The sequence below is a fragment of the Myxine glutinosa genome, chromosome 2, assembly GCF_964187855.1.
Source record: "Myxine glutinosa chromosome 2, kmMyxGlut1.1, whole genome shotgun sequence".
Taxonomy (NCBI): domain Eukaryota; kingdom Metazoa; phylum Chordata; class Myxini; order Myxiniformes; family Myxinidae; genus Myxine; species Myxine glutinosa.
In genome coordinates this window covers 253,974,453-254,001,759 of record NC_136262.1, presented here as the reverse complement: position 1 = coordinate 254,001,759, position 27,307 = coordinate 253,974,453, and the positions used below count along the sequence as shown (strand labels likewise).

Here is a 27,307-nt window from a genome sequence, read left to right as displayed (position 1 = left end):
ATTCAGGGCCACACGTTGACTACGACCAGAGAGGAAGTCCGCAAGCCTTGCGGGAGATTTCCATGGATACCAACAGAGGAGAGTTTGGTGAGCAGAGCGGGGTGCCAGACCGTATCGAAGGCACGTGATATGTCAAGGGAGACAGCTCTGATTTCCTGTTTGGCATTGAGGACCTCCATCCATTGTTGAGACAGCAGAAGCAGCATGTCCAGAGTAGAGTGACCTGGTCTGAAACCAAATTGATGATCAGAGATCAAGCCATTGGAGAAGAGGAAAGATTTCATATCCGAAGCAATGATGGATTCCATGACTTTGCTGATAATTGGGAGCAGGCTGATTGGTCTGTGGTTGCAAGGATCTGTTTTTGCACATTTTTTGTGTAAAGCGGTAATGTTGGCTGATTTCCAAGATGCTGGCAGATGACCTTGAGCAAAAGAGAGGGTGAAGAGAACAGAGAGAGGGTGAGATAGAGCGGCAGAGCAGGATTTTAGGACCTGTGGGCTGATGCCGTCTGGTCCAGTTGCAGAATCAGAGTCGAGGAGCAGAATCAGAGCAGAATCAGAGTCGAGGAGCAGAATCAGAGCAGAATCAGAGTCGAGGAGCAGAATCAGAGCAGAATCAGAGTCGAGGAGCAGAATCAGAGTCGATTTAAATTTAATTCCAAAATTGACCCAGTCGTCTATTCTCTTTCAAACATTCAAACCGACAGAGGTAGTTATGTATCACAGCATCTGTAGAATTTTCACCCTTTTACTCAACTCCGTTTCGCTGTTGTTTGGTGGAGCAAAAAGTCCACTGAGCTTTATAGATATTTAGATTAACTCACAGCTTGTTATAAATCCTGTATGTTAACAGTTTAACAGCTTGTCATAAACCTCTGTTCACAGTTATAGTCCATGACATATTTGCAGGTTTGGGCTTTGGCAGTCTCGTAATTGTCTTTTGAAACACTAGGGCATGCCCGTACTATATATATATCGAAAATTATATCCCCCCCCTCTATTTACATGAAATGGTTTGGTCCATTCGCAAAGCCAAAGCGAACGGCTTGCGAGTACGGTGACAATCCCCCCCCTCTATTTACATGAAATGGTTTGGTCCATTCGCAAAGCCAAAGCGAACGGCTTGCGAGTTCGGTGACAATCCCCCCCCTCTATTTACATGAAATGGTTTGGTCCAAAGCGAACGGCTTGCGGAGTTTGGTAAAGAAATCGCCATAGCTCGGTAACTACTTCTCCGATTAATATGAAACCTTGAAAAGGCACATCCTCAGGTCCCCAGCAATATACCTGGCAAGTTTCAAGTATATCGGACCCGTGGTTGTCGAGAAACAGCGGTCACAGACACACAGACAAACACACAGACAAACACACACACACACAGAGATTACTGGAATTATAGATAGATTATTCTCGCTGGATTCCAAGACGTGATGAGAACGTTTTTCAAGTTCATCACACAGAACCTCAGTGATGATAGGTTTGAGGATTGGGCCAAATTATGCTTTGGAGAACATTCTGTTTTTCTTTACCATCTGCACGATTTAAAAGGATGGTTCGTTATAATTATATTCACTCTTTTAAAGGATGAATCATTCCTTCACTAATAGACAAAACACCAGAAGGCAATGCACACCTTTGTATTCACTTTGTGATTGTTCTCTTTGCCCATTGGTCCATTAATTCTGTACGAATGAATAACTTTATTTCTTTATTTTTACATTGATCTAAGGCTCATGGAGGACCTTGTACATAAACCAACCATGTGCATAAGTCTGCTTCGTCCGTACACTGCACAAGGCTATGGGGTAGCATCATTGCCTGAGGATGAGGCCGTGCCATTGATGCAGTGCCCTCTGCTGGTGAGGGCAGGAATTTGTAACGTGTTCATGATGCCGGTGATAGCTCGCCTCCTTTTCAGATGGACTCCATGGGGTCTTTAACTTCCACCAACTAATGATAGCAGACAAAACGCCCATTTAACGTCCATCTGAGGGTAACATTGATAAATTACCCTGCCTGTGAAACACCGGGATGACAGTTTATAGCTGGGCCTGGATTCGAACCAAGGCTATTGATAGCCTAGAGGCGAGTCTGGTACCTCTGGGCCATCCTGTCAGCAAAAAGTCATAAATTATATCATTGTACTTTTACACTAATTACAAGGGCATTAGTTGACGATGTACAAATACATATAGTATATGTGATTTGAACTTGGGTACCCCACATCATAAGTGATCAGTTCAGTTGGGAACAAGAACAGGCCTTCATAATCATGCAGAATTTGCTAGAAAACAAACTCAAACAAGAAAATGAGCAATTAGAGATTGCAAACCCTCGCCAGGATGTATTTTCAGTGATGTTTAAGGCTTTTGTGTTAAAACAAATATGGCGGCCGAACCACGTGACCGATGACGTCATTATTATTTTTTCTCCACCAATTTATGCCGACAGGACTCTCAAGAAATTTCATCTTGATCGGATGAAGTTTTGTACTTGTCGAATTATGACGTCATAATGGAGGCACCTTTGACATCATTAACATATTTTATTCCCCATGGAGAGTTCTTTACAATGAGCCATGTCTCAATTTTTTTCTATGCAGCGCTTTCGGAGATATCGAGGTGCAACGTTTTTCGGTTTTTCCAAGATGGCGGCCGAACCACATAATAATAATAATAATAATAATATATTTATTTTATATAGCGCTTTTCAAGAAGCCCAAAGACGCTTTGACAGAGTACAAAAAACAAGTGCAAAAAGACAAAAATAAATAGGTAAATAATCAAAGCAAAAGGAAGGAGCAGGAGAAGAGATAGTCAGGGGTTAAATGCTGTGGGTTAAATGTTAAATGCAGTGTTGAACAGGTGGGTCTTGAGTGTTGTTTTGAATGTGGTGAGTGAGGAGGAGTCTCTGATGGTGTGAGGTAGTGAGTTCCAGAGGGTGGGAGCAGCGATGGAGAAGGCCCTGTCCCCCCAGGATCTGAATTTGGTCTGGATGGGGAGGGGGGGGGGGGTGGGGTGAGGGTGGGGAGGACAGGAGGTTGGCGCCAGCAGATCGGAGGTTGCGGGTGGGAGTGTGTCTGGAGAGGAGGTCAGTCAGGTAGGATGGGGCCAGGTTATGGAGGGCTTTGTAGGTCAAGAGGAGGATTTTGTACTGGATTCTCTGGGGGATGGGGAGCCAGTGGAGCTTGTAAAGGACGGGGGTGATGTGGTCACTGGTCCGGGAATGGGTGAGTAGACGGGCAGCGGAGTTCTGAATGTATTGGAGTTTATTGATGATTATTGAGGGTGAACCATAGAGGAGGCTGTTGCAGTAGTCCAGACGGGAGGTGATGAAGGCATGGATGAGGGTTTCTGCAGCCGTGGAGGAGAGGGATGGACGGAGACGGGTGATGTTTTTCAGGTGAAAGAAGGCTGTCTTTGTGATTTGTTTCGTGTATTTGTCGAAGGAGAGGGTTTGATCAAAGATGATGCCAAGATTCCGGATGTGAGGGGAGGTGGATATTGGGAAACCGTCAATGTTGAGGGCGAAGTTATGGGTGGATTTGGTGAGCGTTTTTGGGCCAATGATGATTATTTCAGATTTATCATAGTTAAGTTTGAGGAAGTTGATTTGAAGCCAGGATTTTATTTCAGTGATGCAGTTTGTCAGGATAGAGTGGGTGGCGGTGGAGATTGACTTGGTGGAGATGAAAAGCTGGATGTCATCGGCGAAGCAGTGGAATTGGAGACCATGACGGCGGATTAAGTGACCGAGGGGGGACAGGTACAGGATGAAGAGGAGGGGGCCGAGAACTGAACCTTGGGGGACACCTTGGGGGAGGGGAGCAGTGGGGGATTTGCAGTTATTGATGGAGATGAACTGGCGTCTGTCAGAGAGGTATGATTTAATCCAAGAGAGGGCAGTGCCGGTAATGTTAAAAGTGGTTTCAAGTCGGGTGAGGAGGATGGTGTGATTGATGGTGTCAAAGGCGGCGCTGAGGTCGAGGAGGATGAGAATGTTGAGGTTGCCGGCGTCAGAGGAGAGGAGAAGGTCGTTGGTGATTTTGAGGAGAGCAGTTTCAGTACTGTGGTTGGAGCGGAATCCAGATTGGAATGTTTCATACAGGTTATTGGCAGAGAGGTGATGTTTGAGTTGAGTGGCTACAGCGCGTTCCAAAACTTTTGACAGAAAGGGTAGGTTGGAGATGGGTCTGAAGTTATTTAGGGTGGCAGGGTTGAGTCCAGGTTTTTTCAGAATGGGGGTAAGAGCAGCAATTTTGAGGGATAGTGGGACGATGCCTGTAGACAGGGAGGAGTTTATTGTTGCAGTGATAAGTGGAGAGAGAGCAGGGAGGGAGGCCTTGACAAAGCTGGAGGGGATGGGGTCCAGAGTGCAGGTGGCAGTTTTCATTCCTATGAGGAGTTCAGAGAGGTCAGTAGGGGAGACTGGGGAGAATTGAGACAGGGGTTGGCAGGATAAGGGGGGGCAGGTGGTTTGAGGGGGAGCAGGTGCGGTGGTGGTTAAGCTGTTGTAGATGTTGTCAATTTTGCTTTGGAAGAATGAAAGGAAGGAGATGCAGTTGTCTCCTGTGAATGACTGTGTGGTGGTGTCCAGGGGGCTGAGGAGTTTGTTTATTGTAGAGAAGAGTGCTTTTGGGTTTCCAGAGCCAGAGTGGATAATTTGAGAGTAGTAGGCGGAGCAGGCGTGGGAGAGGGCATCTTTGTAGTGCTGCAGGTGGTCCTTGTAGACTTGGGAGTGAATTGTGAGACCTGTTTTATTGCGGAGTCTTTCAAGTTGGCGAGCACGAGTTTTCATCGGGCGGAGTTCAGGGGTAAACCAGGGAGCAGAATGGGTGAAAGAAACTGTTTTGGTTTTTACAGGCGCAAGCTGGTCAAGGCAGGAGGAGAGAGTGTGGTTGTAGTAGTCAGTGAGGTCAGAAGGGGTGTGGAGGTCAACGAAGGGAGAAGTGGACATTTTTTCAGAGAGGGTGGATGAGAATGAGGTAGGTGAAAGAGAGTTTAGCTTCCAGAAGTTGATAATGCGATAATGCCTTGGTGCTGGGGTGGGGATGTTGATGGTCATAGTGATGGCTAAGTGGTCAGAGAGGGTGAGGTCGGAGATAGAGAGATGGTGCAAAATTAGTCCAGTAGAGCAGACAAGGTCGAGAATGTGACCACGGTTATGGGTAGGAAAGTTGACATGTTGAGTGAGGTTAAAGCAGGTGAGTAAATCAGTGAAGTCAGTGGTTATTGTGGAGTCAGTGGAGTCCATGTGGATATTGAAATCACCGAGGAGGAGGATTGAGGGGGAGAAGGAACAGAGCTGGGTCAGAAAGTAAGAGAAGTCAGACAGGAATGATGGGTGTGGTTTGGGAGGGCGGTAGACGACTGCCATGACTGACTGTGTGTGACCAGAGAGTTTAAAAGCCAGGTGTTCAAATGATGGAGCAGATGAGATGGAGATGAGGCTGGTCTTGATGTCCTGTCGGTGAATTACGGCAATTCCACCACCTCGGCCCCCCGAGCGTTGTTTATTGATGTATGAATATCCATTGGGTGTAGTGAGGTTGAGTGAGAAGTCATCCAGAGGTTGTTGCCAGGTTTCAGTGAGACAGAGAAAGTCCAGTTTATTGTCCAGAATGTAGTCGTTCAGGATGTGGCTTTTGTTGTTGAGGGACCGGGTATTGAACAGAGTGAGCTTCATGTTGCTTTGTACGGTGGGGATGAACTCGGGTGATTTTGCCAGGGTTTGCAGACAGGAGGCGCGATCGTGTGCGTTGCTGTGATGACGTAGTCGATGAGTGGGAGTGCGCTGAGCTGACCAGAGTACGGGAATGGAGTGACCTGTTTGTAAGTAAACAAACTTGCGACCGGAGCCTCTATGAATGTATCTGGGTCGTCGCAGGAGTCCGTGGTATTTGATTGCAGAGATGCATGATGGGGTGGAGTGAGTGTTGAGCAGAAGAAGCCTTGCAGCAGAGTACCTTAGAGCCATGCCAGGCAGGAGCGAAGGGGACGAGGACGAGGCCAAGGCCGAGGAGGACGAGCAGGCCTTGCCAGTGCGGGACGTGCAGGACGTGTAGGCCAAGGACGTGCAGGCCGGGCTCAACGACCGCAGCGGCAAACCAAGACAGCAAAGGCCGCAGCGGCAAACGACCGCAGCCGCAAACCAAGACAGCAAAGGCCGCAGCGGCAAATGACCGTAGCCGCAAACCAAGACAGCAAAGGCCGCAGCGGCAAACGACCGCAGCCACAAACCAAGACAGCAAAGGCCGCAGCGGCAAACGACCGCAGCCACAAACCAAGACAGCAAAGGCCGCAGCGGCAAACCGGGCGTCTTGCTCACCCCGGCCTCGTGGTGTTCCAGCGTCAAACCGCCCTCGTCCATGCGCAACCGTAGCCGCAAGCAAGACAGCAAAGGGTAGGAGAGGCGTAAGACACTCCGGGAGCGGGCCTGAGGCAACGGTGGAAGAGCCGGGCAGGCAAAGCCGGGAGCAGAGCCGGGACCGAGCAGAGAGCAGACCCAATGGCCAAAAATCCGCCACGACCACCAGAAAAGCAGACTATATACAATGACCCAGTCGAATGACCTATGACATCATTATTTGTTTTTTTCTCCACCAATTTATGCCGACAGGATGCTCAAGAAATTTCATCTTGATCGGATGAAGTTTTGTACTTGTCGAATTATGACGTCATAATGGAGGCACCTATGACATCATCATTAACATATTTTATTCCCCATGGAGAGTTCTTTACAATGAGCCATTTCTCAATTTTTTCTATTCAGTGCTTTCCAAGATATAGAGGTGCAAAGTTTTTCGATTTTTCAAAGATGGCGGCCGAACCACGTGACCTATGACGTCATAATTATCATAAAAAAGTATACAGGTGCAGTTGCACCTATGGTGAAAATTTCCTGTCAATCTGACAAACGGTTGCAGAGAAAATCATATTTATTCTGTGCGGACAAACAGACAAACAAACAAAAGGACTCAAATGCAATGCCCTCTCCTCTGGCGAGGGTTACTATTATGATGACCACCCAGCATTCTACAGACTTTCTTTGAACAAACACGCTACTTCATAAATCAAATACATACATATTTGATGAATTAGTCCATGACCTGTTTCCAGTCTTTCTTGGTGAAATATCATGTACATTGGTCTTGCTCATTTGAGTTTTAACTATTGTTAAAGTTCCAAGTGCACACCTTTTTCACAGATACACAACCTTTTAGTCCAGCATCTCGAAGATGTCTCTTCATGCGTTCTAATCTGCTAAAGGCAGTCGCTCACACAATTGTCGGAGCAAGCAAAGCCTATTGTGGTTTCGAGTTTCTTTCACACTCCATGTAAGGGGTTTACCAAGTACTTGGTAAATGATCTCATCTTCAGGCCCTGATTAGCCCAGACCAACCCTCTATTTCTGGCATGAAAACAATTTCCCAATTTCCAAGTGTTTCATTTGCCTTTCACATTTCACAGATTGGGCTAAACGACGATGTTCCAAATATAAACCGAGCTCTTATACTAAATTGATAACTGTTGGCATAGATCTTCACTCATGTGAATTATTAACGCACGGATCATCCAATGCGTGTGTCGTTATTATTTCCTCGGCCAAATCTTGCCTCCTTTACTCAAGTATAGTCGAGATTTGGGGTGGAGATTTGGGCATGTGGGCACATTGACACAAAATTATTGTGCATGTGGGCACATTGACACCACAATCCATGTTGGAAAGATTTGGGGTCGAGATTTGGGCATGTGGGCACATTGACACCACAATCCATGTTGGAAAGATTTGGGGTCGAGATTTGGGCATGTGGGCACATTGACACAAAATTATTTTTTTCAACATTGGAAATGAACCAGGAAGTAAAGCAATCTACCATTTTCACTGTAAACTACATGCTGCACCACAATCCATTTTGGAAATGGTTTCCGTAGGGGAAGGCGGGGCAAGTTGAGCATAGGGGTAAGTTGAGCCACCACCTCCCAGCCAGTTATGAATGAGTCAGACTTTGTGGTGGCGCCATCTATAGATGCCCCATTGCATAACTCCAAATTCTGCCATATTGTTTTCTAAATTGAAACAGAAACCAGTGTTGCAGAGGGGAAAACCCAACTTTCAGCCATAAAAGTAAAAAGGTGTAAAACAGGTAAGTTCACATTTCTTCCATATGCAGCATCTATCTATAATTCCAGTAATCTCTGTACGTTTGTACGTTTGTACGTCTGTACGTCTGTACGTTTGTCTGTGACCGCTGTTTCTCGACAACTACCGGTCCGATATACTTGAAACTTGCCAGGTATATTGCTGGGGACCCGAGGATGTGCCTTTTCAAGGTTTGAAATTAATCGGACAAGTACTTACCGAGCTATGGCGATTTAGCCGTTCGCCGTTCGCTTTGCCGTTGCGAATGGACCAAACCATTCATGTAAATAGAGGGGGGGGGGGGGGGTTCTGTGGTCGTTCGCTTTGGCTTTGCGAATGGACCAAACCATTCATGTAAATAGAGGGGGGGGGTTCTGTGGTCGTTCGCTTTGGCTTTGCGAATGGACCAAACCATTCATGTAAATAGAGGGGGGGGGGGGGGGGGGGGGTTCTGTGGTCGTTGCGAATGGACCAAACCATTGTTTTTTTTTTGCAGTTTTTTTTTTTTTTGCAGTTTTTTTTTTTTTGCAAGGAACGGGCACCCACGTACGGGCACGTCCTAGCTTATATATAGTATGGGCATGCCCTAGTAGATATAATATGGATATCAGATGACAATTGTTAGTCCAGGTATGTGTCTCCATTCTTGTCATAGACTTTAATACGATGGATGCATAGAATATGTGTGTATGTGGAGACATCTCAGAAAGTTCAGACTGGGGTAAGTTGAGCCAGACCCTACGGGGCAAGTTGAGCCATGGCTCAACTTGTCCCGTAGGGTCTGGCTCAACTTGCCAACTCATGTTGGTGGAGATAATAATAATTAGCATTTATAATGCGCTTTTCCCCAAAGGCTCAAAGCGCTTACAGAATACCATATTATTACCCCAGTCATTGGATACATTGCGAGCCTGCACCACACTGGGAGTACCATCTCCACTCCCCGGGGAGCATTCCTTGCCGTGCTGCCATTTCAAGCACTCCGAGCAAAGCTCGGGCAAATGTGCTGGCAAATCAAGATTTGTGCATTCCATTGCTCGGGTTGATGTACTGAATGGAGAGGAATTTCAGTTTGAAGGTGTCTTCCTGCAGAAGGTTGCTGGAAAAGTTGGATCTGACAACCCAGTGTTTGTTCCAAACCCAAAGGATGAAGCAGGATTTGAACTGGAAGACATCGTGCGTAAGCTGCCACAGCCTAAGTGCATTGGCAGTTCTGCCCGTTGTTCTGGACAGCTTGTGTTCAATTGTGACTTGTCAGTTTGGCAGCTTAATTGACTTGATTTCTGACATGTTTTAGTTTTAGTTCCAGATCCAAATGATGAAGCTGGCATTGATGAGCAAGATATTGTGCCTTAATTGCCACAGTCTGACTGTTGGCCTTTCTGGGTGTATTTGGGACACTTTTGTTTTATTGTGACTTAAAACTGTGGCAGCTGTTTTCAACTCAATCCAGCTGCCACATTGAATTATAACCATGAACACAAGGCACATGTAAATATTTCGTTCAGTGTTGTAACAAGTACATTAAATATTTTTCAGGCAGACCTATTTTTGTACTTCAGTTATCTTTATTTGGGGCAATGATCAACTATTTGGGATACTTTTTGTTTAATTGGGACTTGAAACTGTGACAGGTGGATTGAGTTGACTTTTCTTACCACAGTTGACAATCTTGTTTTTCTACGAGAGTGACTCAATTTGTTCGTAACTGATTACTATAACTGGGGTCGGAGCGGATTGCGTGGCGAAAGCGCATATGTGATAGAACTTTCTGGCGAAGTTCCTCTCACGGTCCGGGGGTCACCGAGACCAGGTAGTCACCGAGGGGACCACGTAACAGAATTGGGGGCTCGTCCAAATTACGATTTGCGGATTCGCAATTGGGTCTACGTCCGGGATCTAAAATTGTATTTGTATAAAATAATAAAATAATATTTTTATTAATTAAAATTTATTAATTAAGTATTAATTGGTAAATTTTTGGGGGAAATTGGGGTAAAGTCTTGGGTGAAGGTTAACAGGTGTTAACGATAGTCACCATGGTGTTTGTGGCACAGAACTTTGCGGTAACACCGAGTGAGGCACAGTTCCGAGCGTTACTAAAGTCGGACCTCTTGAAATTGGCCAAACATTTTAACTTGGAGGTCCGAACTAATTTGAGGAAGGCAGAGTTGCAGGCCACGGTGATACAATCTATGGTGGGATTAGGAACATGGGACGAGTTAGCATGGGAGTGGCTACCCGAAGAACCAGAAGACGTTGAGCTCTGGAAACTGGAGTTGCAATTACGGAGCCAGGAACGGATCAAAGAAGAAGAAAGGAAAGCAGAAGAGAGGAGAGAAGAGAAACAAGCAGAGGAAAGGAGAGTGGAACGAGAACTCCAGGAAAGGTTAAAAGAAGAAGAAAGGAAAGCAGAAGAGAGGAGAGAAGAGAAACAAGCAGAGGAAAGGAGAGTGGAACGAGAACTCCAGGAAAGGTTAGCAGAAGAAGAAAGGAAAGCAGAAAAGGAAAGAGCAGAAGAAGAAAGGAGAGGGGAACGAGAACTCCAGGAAAGGTTAGAAAGGATGAAAACAAGGGAACTCGAAGCAGAGGAGAGAAAAGCGGAAAGGGAATTAAAGGAACGTGACATGGAGCTTCAGCAAGAAATTAAATTCAAGGAGCTGGAGTTAATGAGAGAACGGGGAGAGGCACCACCCTTGCTGACGGGGTCGACACCTAACCAGAAAACCTGGGATGTGGGCAGACATGTGAGGCTGGTTCCACCGTTCAGTGAAAAGGACGTCGCGAAATTTTTTCCACACTTTGAGAAAGTGGCTCGACAATTAAACTGGCCGGAGGAGGCCTGGACCATACTCGTGCAAAGTGTGCTGGTGGGAAAAGCTCAAGAGATTTATTCGGCGCTACCAATGGACCAATGTGCAGATTATGAGGTACTGAAGAAGCACATCCTCAAAGCCTATGAGTTGGTTCCGGAAGCTTACAGGCAAAAATTCAGGAATGCCAGGAAGAGGGAGAGTGAGACCCATGTGGAGTTTGCCAGAGTGAAAGAAAACATGTTTGATCGGTGGTGTGAGTCAAAAGGAGTCGGGAAAGACTTCGAAACATTGCGTGACTTGATCCTGGTGGAGGAATTTCAGCAGTGTGTCCACGAGGACATCAAAGTGTACCTGCAGGAAAAGAAAGTACCAAAGTTGTGGGACGCAGCCCCCATGGCAGATGATTATGCCTTAACCCACCGAATAGGGGTCCACGAACCTAACTCCTCGCCTAGATCTCCGCAGGGGAGGTGGGGAACAGCAGGTGCGGAGAACGACAATACATGGCGGCGACCTCGAGAGGATTATGGGGACAACGCGGATACCCCACCTGTTCGAAATCAGAGGGAGGCGGGCCCAAGACAAACTTATTTTCCGGGGGGCCCGAGGCAGACCACGAGTTTTTCCTCCGGGCCTACTTGCGCTTTTTGCAAGAAACCTGGACATGTGATGTCCCAATGTTATGCCCTGAAAAAGGAAAATCAGGAGCGGAGTTCGACTAGTACAACTCCAAATGCAATGGCCATTGTGAGAAATCGCCATCAAAAGGGTTACCAACCATTTATTTCAGAGGGGTTTGTGTCACTGGATGGAGCCTCGACTAACCGGAGACCGGTTAGGATATTGAGGGACACAGGAGCACATCAATCTTTAATGCTTGAAGGCATTTTGCCATGGTCCGAGGAGACAGCAACGGGGGATAGTGTTCGTTTACAGGGGATCGGGGGCGCTGTTAGTGCTCCACTTCATGTCATCCATTTGGAGTCCGATTTGGTGTCAGGACCGGTCACCGTCGGTTTACAAGCCACACTTCCTGTAGAGGGTGTATCTGTGGTTATCGGGAATGATTTGGCCGGGGGTCAAGTTTATGGTAACCTGAGGGTTGGTAAAGAGCCCAGCAGGGAATATAACACCACACCAGCTCGGGATGGCGACAAAAGTACCAAGTTATTTGTAGGGGGACTGAACTTCAAAACAGAGGAAGAAGTTCTGACCTCTGTCTTCAACAGATATGGGCCGCTGGTGGAAGTGCGGTTGGTAAGAGACAGGGAAACGCAACAGTCAAGAGGGTTCGGCTTTGTCACGTTTGCAAGCACAAAAGACGCCAGAGAGGCAGAGAAGTATTGGAATGGCAAGGATTTGGAGGGTCGGACCATAACAGTAGGGGAGGCATTTCGTAGGCGTCGAGAGGTCTACAGGAGAGGACAACTGGGCGGTAGTTTTGGTGGTGGCCGCAATCAATATTATTATGGAGGCTCCCTGAGTTACGGCAGCTCCCGAAGGAAGGATTGTCAAAGTAGTGGCCGAGAAGGAGACCGCTATTCATGGGACTACAGTGACAAGCGGTCCCACCATAATTATTAGGGAAGTTCTGAAAAGCTGAAGCACTGAATGCGGCAGAGCCGCCGAGCCAAGATTCCTACACGGATTAACCGTGAACGCCACGTTCCTAAAGGCGTCCAGGTAGTGAACTTTCATGCATGGACTAACCGTGAACTCCACGTTCCTCAAGGCGCCCAGGTAGAGAACTTTCCTGCACGGACTAACCGTGAACTCCACGTTCCTAAAGGCATCCATGTAGTGAATACTCGGCTTGGCCTCCCGGAAAAAGTGCTATCGAGTTGCTTAACTTTGGATCTTTGATCAACCCCTTAACCTTCATTCACAAGAAACTGACAGTCAAAGTCAGAGGGTCAGGAGATGGAGTTTGGCTTGGCAGGAGTCCAACGGGAAATTGAACATGTAAAGGGCAGGGACAATGTCGTTGCTGGTGCTTTGTCCAGAGTGAATTACCTTTGAGAATCTCGGGGGGTTGTGTGAAATTTTGTTGCTTTATTTTTAAGTGATAACTGTGCCCGGGGGGAACTGATAATGTGGGGGGGATTGAGTTATCTGGTTTGTTTATCCAAGTTGGCCGGCAAAGAAAGTTTTCGATGGGTTCAAACTTTCTTTCTTGAAGGGGGGGAGTGTTACATATTTATGGGAATGTATGTGAATTCCTATTCAGGTCTTTGCTTATCCATGTGTAGTCGATTAAGGGTTGTTGTGGTTGGAGGGTCAGGAGCCCTTCTGGAAAAAGAGACCGGAAACGGAAGGAAAAACACACGAGGTCAAGAGAAGCGACGAGGATTCTTCTTCCTCGCCCCGCTCCGACGAAAGGTGGGATCGACCTTGTGCCGCGTGGAAAAGCGGCGTTCCCAAGCCCGTCTGGCGAGAGGAGTTACCGGGACGTGTACCTACCCGGTGGAGACGTCAAGTTGCCGTGGGGCCGTGCACCGACCCAGCGTCTGGCACCGTTCGCGGCACCGTCTACAAAGACGCGTACGGGTCGCACGTTGGGGCCTAACACGCGTTGCAAGCGGCGTGGGGCTTTTGCTTGCTTTACCGTACCCGCTTCGCGTGGCCACGAGGGGGCTGCAGCAGCGGTTCCCGGTACGATACCTGCCCGGTGGAAACACGTCCACCCGGGGTTCGTTCAACCGCCCGAGTGCGGCGACGCCGACCATCATCTTGGTCAGGAGGGGCCCAGAGACATTGTGAGGGACAGAGACCAAAAGGGGGTCGTGAGTACACGAGGGGACACACATATATAAGATGGCCATCTTAATCATCTAGGGAATTGATTGTGGATTGTGAATTGTTGATGGTTGTCTATTGTTGATTGCTCGGGGAAAATATCCTTGATTGTAGCATTGAAATTGTATGGTATCATTACCCTTGAAATATATCATTGAAACTCAGTTTCTCTTGTGGGGAATTCATATGGATTGCGTGGTGAAAGCGCATATGTGATAGAACTTTCTGGCGAAGTTCCTCTCACGGTCCGGGGGTCACCGAGACCAGGTAGTCACCGAGGGGACCACGTAACAATAACCATGAACACAAGGTAATCATTTCGTTCAGTGTTGTAGAACTTTACAACATTAAATATTTTTCTGGCAAAACAATGGTTTTCTACTTTAGTTATCTTTATTTGGGGCAATGATCAACCTACCCCTATGTGGTACAACTTACCCCAGAGGTTGGATCAACTTACCCCTCAGGCGGGGCAAGTTGAGCCATTTGGCCTCCGTTTTTTCAAAGGTCACAGTGACTTTCAGTGTGGGGATAGAAAGTAAGAACTAGCTACAAAATGTTTCCCAAGGATTAAATTAGAAGGCAAGATACTCATTTGTGCAAGATCATCAGTAAGTTCAGTCCTAACATTCCAAGAACAAAAACTGGCTCAACTTGCCCCGCCTTCCCCTACCTCACGGTCAAATTACAGACTATATATTGGTTTTGTCTTACTGTGCTCTACTCCCTCCTTTACTTACTTTCCCTACTTTGGCTATTTGTGTATTCCTCCTGTGCATTATGAATGTTGATTGTTTGTGTGTGGCAGTGGTTTGATTCTAGGACGTCCCCACAATTATACAAAGGCTACAGACTACCAATGAGTAAAGATATGACCTTCGACTGCGCAATCAGCCACATCCAAGAGAGCCCACTTGTGGCACGTTGTCAAAGTGGACCCATGGATCTCCCATTATGCAAGCCAGGTGCTCACGACTAACTCTTGACGTTCACCAAAAGGGATCTCTATGTATTGCTCTCATTTTCAGAGTAGTCGTTTTTGTGACGGGTGAAACATTTTTGATTTAGATTGCCATAATCCATGAATGGGTTAAAATACATCTTGCAAAATAAGGTATGAATTTATGAGCAGACAAATGTGGACCATCTATTTATTACGTATGTAAAATGACAAAAATGTTTGCCATGCCACCCCTGCCCGACAGTATTCCTCATACATCTCACTTTGCTCTTCCCCCAACTTCCTTGAATTTATTTCCCCACCCCTCCCACACACCACTTTATTATTCTCACTTTTCTCAATTTACCTCCTCTCCATGCATATGTGACAAATATGGGGGTGTGTGTAGCCCCTGGGGGATCCACATGGAGAAGGTATTAAAACCTGCATGTTACAGGTGAATGTAGATCACCCAGAGTTATGCAATAGAACCACCTTTAGAGGCCATTTTTCCCCACAGAGCAGGGGTTGGCCTTTTTCGGGCACCGTGGGCCCCTTTTTTAAAGCAATGTTTTACAGCCGGATGCCCTTCCTGTCGCCAACCCTGTGAGTCGCTTCTTGCGACAAACACGGAATTACCAGTGAACTGGTACTCAATTTGCCGACCTCGGAAGGATGACAGGCTGAGTCAATCCCCCTGGCGTTAATTCAGCGATCGACCGGGATTCGAACCCAGGATCCTAGGATCCTAAGCCGGCACCCTAATTGAGAAAGAGAAGGAACCTGGAGAGGACGGAAGAAAAGAGGAGGGTATAGGAGCATTGTAGGATGGGCGAGAAAAAGATAAATAATGGGAAGAACGGGTAGGCACATGTACGGGGAATATGGGTAAGATGGGGGCATCGGTAAGACTTTGAATACTTTTGGCATGAGTATTATGTACATGTGTGGGAAAGGAGAGAGGCAAAGGAGTGTTGGGGAGAGAGAGGGAGGAGAGGATGGGTGAGAGGAGTGGGGGGAGGATTGGGGGAAGGGGAGGAGAGGTGGGGGTGGTTACTTACATTAGTAAGTAGATTGATTGATTTCTACATTAGTAAGTAACCAATATTGTAGGTCTTCCATGAGCCTCGACTATGAACATGCAGCTGGAACAGTCTCAATACAAAAAAGAAAAAAGACAACTAAACATAATAATCCAATCGTAAAATTTTTATTGTTAGGGAACATATGAAGGTGAAATAATGATGTCAGGTATTTTGAGAGGTGATAGTACATGGTGTTGTGTCATTGTAATGCAAAATTTGCTACACTAGTGGAACCAATGTTTTTTGGAATCCTTATACCCTAGGCAACAAGACCTGAGTTGGTTCCATTTTTTTCAATGGCGTCTTGTCAAAATGGCCGCCATTTTTTGCAATTTTGTATGTATCTTTTCACATAAAACACTTTGATTAACCATTTTTTCTGGCATTTATGTCATTCCTTGTATAGTACTTGTACAGCTACAGTCTCGTATTCTGATACATCTGGGGGAACTCGTTGATAGACAGCAAGAGCAGTCCCATGGAATGTGTTCCGTCCATCAGCTGTGTCCACCTTGGCATCTATGTTATCAGCTGAGCATCTGATTGCCACCACAGTCCAAGAGAATACGAATGAATTCAATGGCGTTTACGTGCCTCCAGGACTGTTGAAAAATCTGCCAATCTTTGAAGTGATCTCCTTTACACGTTGATATGAAACACCAACGCCACTCTGGTACAACATGTCTATGTCTCTGCGACTGATGTGCATGATGGCTATGGAGTGAAAGTCCAACTCCTAATGGCGTTTCAGTTGTGAACCTGAAGGTTGAAGTTGAGGACTTTGGCTGATATTGCACCTGCCGATCAGATTTGAACTCCCGGATGATGTGCTGTCCAATAAGTGCACATGTTCCATTTATCTTTTCATTGCGTGATTGTGTTTTGGTGGTGGCTGCTCCCTGGAAATTTGAAATTGCACATTTGAAATTGGCATGAGCAACGTCAACCAAAGGTTCAGGTTGGCAGAATACTTGGCAGAATACTGGCAGAATACTCTCTTGGCAGAATACACAAAGTTCGTAACTTGTGCATTGCTTCTTAGAAGGCGGCTCTTCAAACGATGACATTATGCGGCGGTGAAGCTGAAATCCAACTTGTCTATGAATACCTGTAAGATGAAAAAGAATAAAGCAAATGTTCATATTTCTTTCATTATTGTAATTATAGTTTTCTATGTGTAGTTTAAGACTGTAGAAATTAGAATACATACAAAATTGCAAAAAACGGCGGCCATTTTAAAATTCAAAATGGCCGCCGAAGACGCCATTGAAAAAAATGGAACCAACTCAGGTCTTGTTGCCGAGGGTATATAGATGCAAAAAAACATTGGTTCCACTAGTGTAGCAAATTTTGCACCTACATATAATAATTCTACATAACACCGTGTACTATGAATGAAACCATTTGTAGGACATATTGTTGCTGGGATTTTCATCAGTGAAATTGCTGATTTATTTGCTTCGTTCTCCCACAGTCAATTGTTTCGTGTCAGACGAGCAACTGATCGAGTCAAACGTCTTTTTATCTCATATGTACAAGAAGTATCACACAAAGCAGGTAGTCCTTTCATTTCGTGATTAATTGGAATTTTAATTTTTTTTAGGAATATGCATCAACAATTATTACATTAAATCTCGAAAGATAACTTGCATTAATTTTTTTAACGACTTTCTGCTTTTCCATGCAGCTGCAAAAGACAGGGAGTGTGACAATGGGCTACACTTTCCCACTGAACCTGGGAGTGACATTCACCTGCTCTGAAACCTATGCCCAAGCTGGGCCAATGGTGACACTCTGCCACAGCCATGGCCTCATGGAACTGCCCTTCTGCATGCCTACTGCTGAAACAGAAACGAGTATGAGGATATGCACATCACCTGATTTAATCGTGGCATCCTGGGATCCTCAACGACAAAGATGTAACACGTATAGTCGCATGTTTACTGTTGTAGTTCCACTGAGGTGGTGTAAATGTGGAGCTTAATTACGATAGAATGGCAACCGGAGGGAAATATGAAATGAGGGTGAGAACTCTATCCCTTGTCATGCATCCCTTTTCCTTCCATGCAGAACCGTGTGTTGTCAATGTCAAGGATATTGCAATGAACTACCTGCAAGTTCCAGAAATCTATGATGAATACTTTACAAGGGATGTGAGTAATGTTTCATTTAACAAAGCAAACAGATGTGAAAGGCTCATGGAGCAGATCCATAGTGCAAACCCTAAACTTGAACAACGGCTAAACCTCAGATCTTGCTCAAATGGTATGCAACGAGGTTCAGAAAAATATTGTTACTAAATGGAATTGACTTCTGTAGATTTAACATTGTTGTGGATTTAGGGATTGGAGAATGTTGCATGATGATGATAACTTGATCTGCTGGTCTTGATCAAAGGGTCTGTGGCCAGATAGACCCATGGAAAGGCTGATCACTCATCAAACGAGTTTATTGCAGGTCAATGAGGAAAGTGCTATTGGTGAACAAATATCACCAGTTGATGATCAGTTTGAGTCCTTGGGAACAAAGTAATGCTGCACACGGAACTCAAATGCAGTGGAATGCCGTGTCGGTGCCCGACAAAATTGCCACGCGAACTGATGGGAAAATTTGGTGAATCCCAAACATAACATGTGGGGACAGTAGAGAATAACCTATAAATCTATCATTAACTAAGCATGAACTAACAGGGCTTTCACAAAGACTCAAATGCAGTGGAATGCCGTGTCGGTGCCCGACAAAATTGCCACGCGAACTGATGGGAAAATTTGGTGAATCCCAAACATAACATGTGGGGACAGTAGAGAATAACCTATAAATCTATCATTAACTAAGCATGAACCAACAGGGCTTTCACAAAGACTCAAATGCAGTGGAATGCCGTGTCGGTGCCCAACAAAATTGCCACGCGAACTGATGGGAAAATTTGGTGAATCCCAAACATAACATGTGGGGACAGTAGAGAATAACCTATAAATCTATCATTAACTAAGCATGAACCAACAGGGCTTTCACAAAGACTCAAATGCAGTGGAATGCCGTGTCGGTGCCCGACAAAATTGCCACGCGAACTGATGGGAAAATTTGGTGAATCCCAAACATAACATGTGGGGACAGTAGAGAATAACCTATAAATCTATCATTAACTAAGCATGAACCAACAGGGCTTTCACAAAGACTCAAATGCAGTGGAATGCCGTGTCGGTGCCCGACAAAATTGCCACGCGAACTGATGGGAAAATTTGGTGAATCCCAAACATAACATGTGGGGACAGTAGAGAATAACCTATAAATCTATCATTAACTAAGCATGAACTAACAGGGCTTTCACAAAGACTCAAATGCAGTGGAATGCCGTGTCGGTGCCCGACAAAATTGCCACGCGAACTGATGGGAAAATTTGGTGAATCCCAAACATAACATGTGGGGACAGTAGAGAATAACCTATAAATCTATCATTAACTAAGCATGAACCAACAGGGCTTTCACAAAGACTCAAATGCAGTGGAATGCCGTGTCGGTGCCCGACAAAATTGCCACGCGAACTGATGGGAAAATTTGGTGAATCCCAAACATAACATGTGGGGACAGTAGAGAATAACCTATAAATCTATCATTAACTAAGCATGAACCAACATTCAAAGTCTTTCTGAAAATGTAGCCCTGAAATTAAGGAACTAAATTGCTACAGGAAAATGTTCCCTTCCAAGGAAATTCAATGCATGAGGAGGCCATAAGTACCATGAAAGTCTGCACTGGCATTGCCAACTTATTTTTATGCTTTATCCTTTTAAAGGCTGAGCCAGATCAGTCCCCGGTCAGAAATTAAGGAAGCAGCATGTACCATGTTTAATGTCTTTGGTATGACGAGGCTAGGGTTCAAACCGTCGACCTCCCAGACTCGGAGCAGACGCTCCAACCATTATGCCACCAACTCTGGGAATGAATGAAGTCTTTGGGATCAGTTCATGAAGGAGGATCATCCTGCTCGTCTGTCTCTTTGAAATTTGTGCTGCAGTCGTAGAGAACTTCAGATTGTTTCCCCCCATGATTGCCAAGCTGGTAAAATGACATAAGCAGACGGTTCAACCTCTGAGCTGCGGCTGGGCGGGACGGCGAGCGCTTTAGCACGAGTCGGGCCATAACGGTGGGGTTCTGGCCTCGCCATGTGGCCTCCCACATGCATTCTCGCTGTTTTTAGGTACTACTGGACAGACCCGTTGCTTCGCTGGTGAAAATACCAATCTTTGCTGCGATGGCTAATCCATGGGGGAAGAAAAAAAAAAGGATTATTGGGAGATCCTGCTCTCCGTGCAGGGATAACCAACGTCACGTGTTGGCATTTGCAGTTTTGACATGCGTGTCCCATGTACCCATTTTAAAAAAAAACATTTATTGGGATCACAAACACTCTCGGGAGTTACCAGAATCCACCGTAGATGCATTTATTGAAATCCGTTAATCCGTTCTCAAGTTATAACACGACAAACAGACACGACTCATTTTATAATACAGATTTCACAACACCCCTCCCTTCCCCTCCCCTCTCCTGCCCCTTTCCACTCCCCGCCTCTTTCCCACCATCTCCCTTTTCCTCTTCCCCTGCCCTCTCCCCTCCCCTTCCCCTCCTGGCCCCCTCTCCTCCTCCCCCCTTCCCATCCCCTCCTCTCCCTTTCCCCTCCTCTCCCCTTCCCCTCCTCTCCCCTTCCCCTCCTCTCCCCTTCCCTTCCCTTCCCCTCCTTCCCCCCTCCCTCTGCCCTCCACCTACTCTTACTCTTCTCTTACTCCTCTCCTCCTCCTACCTCCTCTCCCCTCCCCTCTGCTCTGCTCTCCATCCTCTCTTTCCTAACCCTCTCTTAATATTCTCGCTAGTATTTAATAGGCAATTAGCACTTGGGCAGGGCTGGGTGAGGGAGGGAGGGAGGGAGGGGGGGGGGGGGGGCACAACAGGAAGCAATAACAGGAACAAAATAAGCAAACAATCCCCTTAAGCCTCTACTGATACGCGCCAAAGATCCACACAAACAAACGGGCGGCCCTTAATTAACTGTGCTGGTTGCATCATCGCTGGGAGCACAGCTGTGCTGCTGATGCAGTGCCCCGTTGCGAGTAAGCCGGTACCCATGTTGCCAACCTCGGAAGGATAGCAGGCCGAGTCAAAACACCTGGTGTTATTTAACAGAATGACAGGGGCTCAAACTCAAGACAGCCACCTTAACCGTTAAAACAACACCACACTTACTTTCCTGTTTTAAGAACATAAAATAAATTTATTTTCTTGACTTAAGCTCATGAAACTTACCTTTAATAATAATGATGATAAACTTGATCCATTATTGCGATGGCGATGTTTATGGTGACGATAAAGACGAGTTGATTGTGAAGGTGATGTTGGAGGGCTTGAGGGTTATTGTGTTAATGGCCCATGTTAATTAAGCAGGTGAACAAATACCCATTAACCATAAGCATTCTGCTAATGGCGGGCTCTTCTTCACTCGATATGCACACTCCCACATGCCACGCCCCATCATGTTATATATCGATATATTGCATGGTTTTTAGTATTATGAAGGTGATTTGTGTCATTCAGTCTTCCACTATATAATTAAATTAAAATAAAGATATAAAGGGATTTAAAGAGGTTTCATGGCATATATATATATAAATAAATTCCGGGTTTTACTACCGTTTTCACCAGTGGCTATGACATCACCCTGTCTAACACAGTTACTGTTGTGGCCAAAAATATTGGCACCCTTGCACTTTTTTCAAATAATGCACCATTTCTTCGAGAAAACTGTTGAAATAATTTTTTTTTTTTCTATCCACATTTGTATTTCTTTGGTTTGTAGTGAAACAAAACAAAAAAAGCTGAAAAAAAAATACTAAATCTTAGCTTATTCCACACAGAAATCCTAAAATGGCATGCACAATATTATTGGCATCTTTTAGAAGTTGTTAGAAATAATTACATTTCAAGCAGGTGATTCTCCTTTACTTTGGAATTTAACTCACTTGTGGTGAGTTGCAGGTGCCTGCAATATAAAAATCATTCATTCAACCAGTTTGAATGGAGAAAAGGAGTCATTCTGGTGTGTTGTGTCACTGTGTGTACCACAATGAACATGGAGAAAAGAAAGAAAACCAGAGAATTGTCTGAGGAGGTCAGACAAGATTGTAGCCAAGCATGGACAATCTCAAGGCTACAAGTCCATCTCCAGAGACCTTGTTGTTCCTGTGTCCACTGTACGCAATGTTATCAGGAAGTTCAAGGCCCATGGCATTGTAGCCAACCTCCCTGGACGTGGCCGCAAGAGAAAACTTGATCGAAGATTGCAACGAAGGATTGTTCGAATGGTGGGGAAATCACCTCGATCAACTGCCAAACAGAACCAAGCTGACCTTCCGACACAAGGTACGACCGTTTCAATTAGCACCATCTGTCGCCAACTCAATGAAAGGGGATTCTATTGTAGGAGACACAGGAGGACCCCACTGCTGAGAGAGAGACATAAGAAAGCCTGACTGGAGTTTGCCAAAACACACCCGAACAAGCCAAAATTATTCTGGGAGAATGACCTGTGGACAGATGAGACTAAATTAGAGCTTTTTTGTAAAGCACATCATCTCTATGTTTACAGAAAACAAAATGAAGCTTTCAAAGAAAAGAACACCTTCCCTACAGTCAAACATGGTTGAGATTCAGTGATGCTTTGGGGTTGCTGTTCTGCCTCTGGCACTAGGTGCCTTGAATGTGTGCATGGCATCATGAAATCATGAGATTACCAAGGCATTTTGGAGCACAATGTTCAACCCGTATCAGAAAGCTGGGTCTCCGTCGAAGGTCATGGGTCTTGCAGCAGGACAATGACCCCAAACACACTTCAAAAAGCACTCAGAATTGGTTCAAGACAAAACGTTAGACTGTTCTGAAGTGGCAAGAAATGAGTCCAGATCTAAATCCCATTGAACACCTGGGGGAGATCTGGAAACAGCAGTTGGGAGAAGGCACCCTTCAAATCTGGGAGAACTGGAGCAGTTTGCACAAGAAGAGTGGGCCAAACTGCCAGTAGAGAGGTGAAGGAAGCTCATTCATGGCTATAGGAAGCGCTTGACTGATGTTATTTTGTCCAAAGGCCGTGCTACCAAATATTAAGTCGAGGGTGTCAATTATTTTGTCAATGCCATTTCTTTTTATTTTCTGATTTAAAAGGATATATTAAGTTCTGAATCAAAAACAAAGGTTCTGTAACATTTACAGTGAAATAAAGAATTGTGGAGACCGTTGGAGAGACTGTGGAGACTTCGTCAATTGTGGAGACTTCTGTCAATTTCAACTTATTTTTCGAGGAAATTGTGTGTTATTTGTAAAAAGTGCAAGGGTGCCAATATTTTTGGCCACTTCTGTACATTAATTACTCGTGCCTCCTGCATGGGTGCATTATGATGTCATTATAAACAGTAAGTTTCCTGTTTGTAATGATTTTCAATTTTTGTTTGACTGCCAAGCAGGCAAAACGAGAGGTGCCATGTGATGGGGGTGAGTTGCTTGAAGGATGAAGTGGGACAAATCGTTGACCCAGATATAATTACAGGAAGATGGAAGAGATATATGGAAATGCTGTTGAATGCAGAGAATGAATGGGATGGCAACATTGAGAGTAACCCAGTTTTAGGACCGGCAGAGAACATAACTGAGAAGGAAGTTGACGAAGCGATAAAAGCAATGAAGAGTAGAAAAGCGGGAGGGCCGACGGGAGTTGTGGGAGATATGTTGAACACAGCGGGAAGTTGGGGTGTGAAGAGAATGACAGAGATCTGTAATCTGGTGGTGAAAGAAGGCCGCATTCCAGTGGATTGAGAACTGAGTACCCTCGTCCCTCTATACAAGGGGAAAGGTGACCCTCTGGACTGTGGCTCGTATAGAGCGATAAAGTTATTGCCCTGCGCTCGTGAAGCGAAAGGCAGGGTCAAGCATTCGGGTACGTACGTACGTCGTACGTACCTGCAATTTAAAAATTCATTTTCTCGGCAACCGTTGGTCCGATTGACATGAAATTTTCACCATAGGAAGGCCTCCTCCTGTAGAATATTTTAGTGAATATTATGACGTCACAGGTCGCGTGGTATGGGCGCCATCTTGGAAAAACCAAAAAAGATTGCACCTCTATATCTCAAAAACCGCTGCACAGAAATAATTGACAGGGCAAATGCAAAGAACACTCCATGCCAAATGACATGTGAATGATGACGTTATAGGTGCCACCGTTATGACGTCATAATTCGACAATTATAAAACTTTATCCGATCAGGATGAAATTTCTTGAGCACTTCTCGGCATAAATTGATGCAGAAATAAAATTATAATGACGTCGTAGGTCACGTGGTTCGGCCGCCATATTGTTTTGAGTGAAAAGCCTGAAAAACCACTAAAATCCAATTTTCTCCAAAACGACTGAACAGATCGAGGCCAAACTTTGCAGGCAGAATCGCATACCCATGACAAACCAAAAAAGTCAGCGAGTATGACATCATGCATCACATGGTTTCAGAGTTGTGATGTTTTTAAGCATAAACTTTTAAAACCTAGCTCCGCCCTCATTTTTGATCCTATCGAGGGGAAACCTCACAGATATGTTCAGCATATCAGTCTACTAAAATGACCTTTTGGAATTTGCGCTAAGTTACGTGGTTTGGCAGATATAAATAATTCAACGAAAATGTTTTAAAATGTATAACTCTTGAACTGCTTCTTTGATCAATGTGAAACTTTATATTATAGTAGAGATAATGAAGTGTAACCAGTCTGAAAAATTTCAAGATGATTGGATGTACGGTCTGGAAGCTAGAAGTTGCTCTTGCGTGAAGAAGAAGAGTTTTCTAGTGAAGGGCATGGAATTAATTTATCACACTGCACATGACGAGCAGGCAAGGTACGGAGCGACCTCACGGGGTCATTTTGACTTCAAATAAAATTCTGATTTCAGATTTGTCAATCACTGAGGTATATTAACACACGACCAAAACAGATTTGGCGAAATTCCAACGATTGATGAAAATATAACATTTGTGTCTGCATTTCAGTAAAGTAAAGTGTGTGCCGTGTCAGCATTTAAAAAATTGAAATGTGGCTCATTGTAAATAACTCCATATGGGGAATAGGTGTTGTTAACGATGATGACATTGGTGCCATAATTATGATGTCATAATTCGACAGGGACAACTCTTAGTCTGATCAGTTTGAAATTTATTGAGCATGATCTATGCAACAATTATTTAGAGAATATAAATTTATGATGTCATCGCTCACGTTGTCTGGCAGACATGTTGGATAAAAAAAAAAACGTTCAAAAATAGAAGATTTGGCTCACACCAAGTTGATTGTGCAGGGTAAGTATTCAATGAATACCATCTAGTTAGAGCATGGAATGAAGGTATTGGAAAGGGTGTTGGAGAAGAAGATAAGGAAGAAAGTGAAGATCGACGAAATGCAGTTTGGATTTATGCCAGGAAGAGGAACGACAGACGTGCTCTTTATTGTGAGGCAGTTGCAGGAGAAGTACATGGAGAAGAGGAATAAGTTGTTTCTTGGGTTTGTTGATCTGGAGAAAGCATTCGATAGGGTTCCACGCGAAGTAGGGACATGGGCATTGAGGAAGTTAGGAGTGGAGGAATGGTTGATCAGAGTAGTGATGGCAATGTACGAGAGAGCGCACACAGCTGTAAGGACGAAGGACGGGAACAGTGGTGAGTTTGAGGTGAAGGTGGGAGTGCATCAGGGGTCGGTACAAAGTCCACTACTATTTGTAGCTGTGATGGAAGTGCTGGCTCAGAACGTACAGGAAGGTTTACCATGGTAGTTGTTTTATGCAGATGATCTGGTGTTGATTGCTGAGAGTATGGATGGACTGAAGGAGAAGATGAACAAGTGGAAGGAATGTATGGAGACAAAAGGTCTGAAGGTGAATATCGGAAAGACGAAGGTGATGACAAGTGGTTAAGCATGTGGTGAGGTGGAAAGAACTGGGAAGTGGCCATGTGCTGTGTGCAGGAGGGGTGTCGGAGTGAACTCTATTCAATGTGCACTGAGTGGGTTCATCAAAAATGTAGTGGTTTGAGAGGGTCATTAACCAGTGTTGCAGCCACATTCAAGTGTAAGGTGTGCACAGAGGGAGCTGCAGATGGAGGAAATGTTGAGTTGGATCTTGGAGACAGCGTGAAGCTGGAAGGTGTGAAAACATTTCGCTAATTAGGAGACATGCTGAATGGAGAAGGTGGATCAGACTCGGCAACAGTTGCTGGAGTGAGATGTGCATGGAAGAAGTTTTGGGAACTGAGTGGCATGCTGATGAGGAGGGGAGTGTCGTTGAAGCTGAAGGGAAAGGTGTATGCTGCATGTGTGAGAAGTGTTATGATTTATGGGAGCGAGACATGGGTAATGAATGTAGAGCAGCAACAAAGGCTGTAAAGGGTGGAAATGCGAATGGTTCGGTGGATGTGCGGAGTATCGTTGAGAGAGAGGAAGACAAATGATGAATTGTGAAAGATGATGGGAATAGAGCCTGTGATTGATGCTGTGAAGAGAAACACGTTTGGATGGTTTCATCATGTGTTGACGAAGGATGAAAGTGACTGGTTGAGAAGAGTGATGGAAATGAATGTAGAAGGAAGTAGAGGATGGGGAAGACCGAGAAAGACTTGGCTAAAGTTGGTGGACGAAGAAATGCGGGCAAGGGGGTTGACAATGGGAGATGCAGAAAATAGGGCAAAATGGAGAAGATTGTCATGGTGATGGGCATTGTCATGTCATGGTTGTCATGTCATGCCTTACGGGAACCATTGTCATGGTTCCCGTAAGGCTAACCCCCTGCTCTCGCAGGGAAAATGGCCTTAAAATGCCTGTTGTTGTTGTTGTTGCCAAGCAGGCAGACATAGTTAAAATATTATCTCACTCATCTCTGTGCATTTGCGATCAGGACAAATTCAGAGACAAAATACAGTAAAATCAACTGATAAGACGGACGGATGGACGGACAGACATGAACCAATTGCTTAAATCTGCTTTTCGCTTCGCCTGCATGGGATAATGATGGCTGTAGTTACAATTCAGCTTTACACTGCCTTTGCAAGTTGTAGGATCTAGGGTCCAGTTTCAAGATAATGTTGCTGTGATGATAAACATTCCTGGAAGAAAAATGAATTAATGCACTTTTTTCTTTTATTTCTGTGGTGAAGAAATTCGAATTTCCTGGGAAAACAGTGGTTGTCTTTGAATGTATACTGGAAGATCAGCCAAAGAAGAGTTTGAATGTGTCATGCCACCATGGACAAATGATCTTGCCATCCTGCGAATACACACAAGGAGGTATGTGGTAAGGTAAATGGCATGTCTATAAATTCACAGATGATGGGACTTGAATCAATAAAATGCTTTCTTCAGCAGATAAAGAAATCATCAATGATCAACCAGATGTTGAAGAAAGCGGTCATACTAAAGATCCAAGGCATAAAGGTAAAGTAGGTGTC

General features: G+C 45.0%; 1 protein-coding gene across 4 annotated transcripts in view; it reads left to right on the top strand.

The window, feature by feature from the left end:
• The window catches only part of LOC137414787 (uncharacterized), a 123,283-nt gene that overhangs the window by 42,354 nt on the left and 53,622 nt on the right, over positions 1-27,307 (top strand). For 2 of the 4 annotated variants that reach the window (XM_078772449.1, XM_078772451.1), the window contains exons 5-10: positions 14,565-14,721; positions 17,256-17,338; positions 17,469-17,637; positions 17,852-17,934; positions 27,017-27,146; positions 27,225-27,293. In XM_078772449.1, coding sequence (XP_078628575.1) covers positions 14,565-14,721; positions 17,256-17,338; positions 17,469-17,637; positions 17,852-17,934; positions 27,017-27,146; positions 27,225-27,293 — 691 coding nt within the window. Of the gene's footprint in view, positions 1-14,564; positions 14,722-17,255; positions 17,339-17,468; positions 17,638-17,851; positions 17,935-27,016; positions 27,147-27,221; positions 27,294-27,307 lie in introns of all 4 variants that reach the window. The other 2 variants (XM_078772450.1, XM_078772447.1) reach the window with 1 other exon arrangement.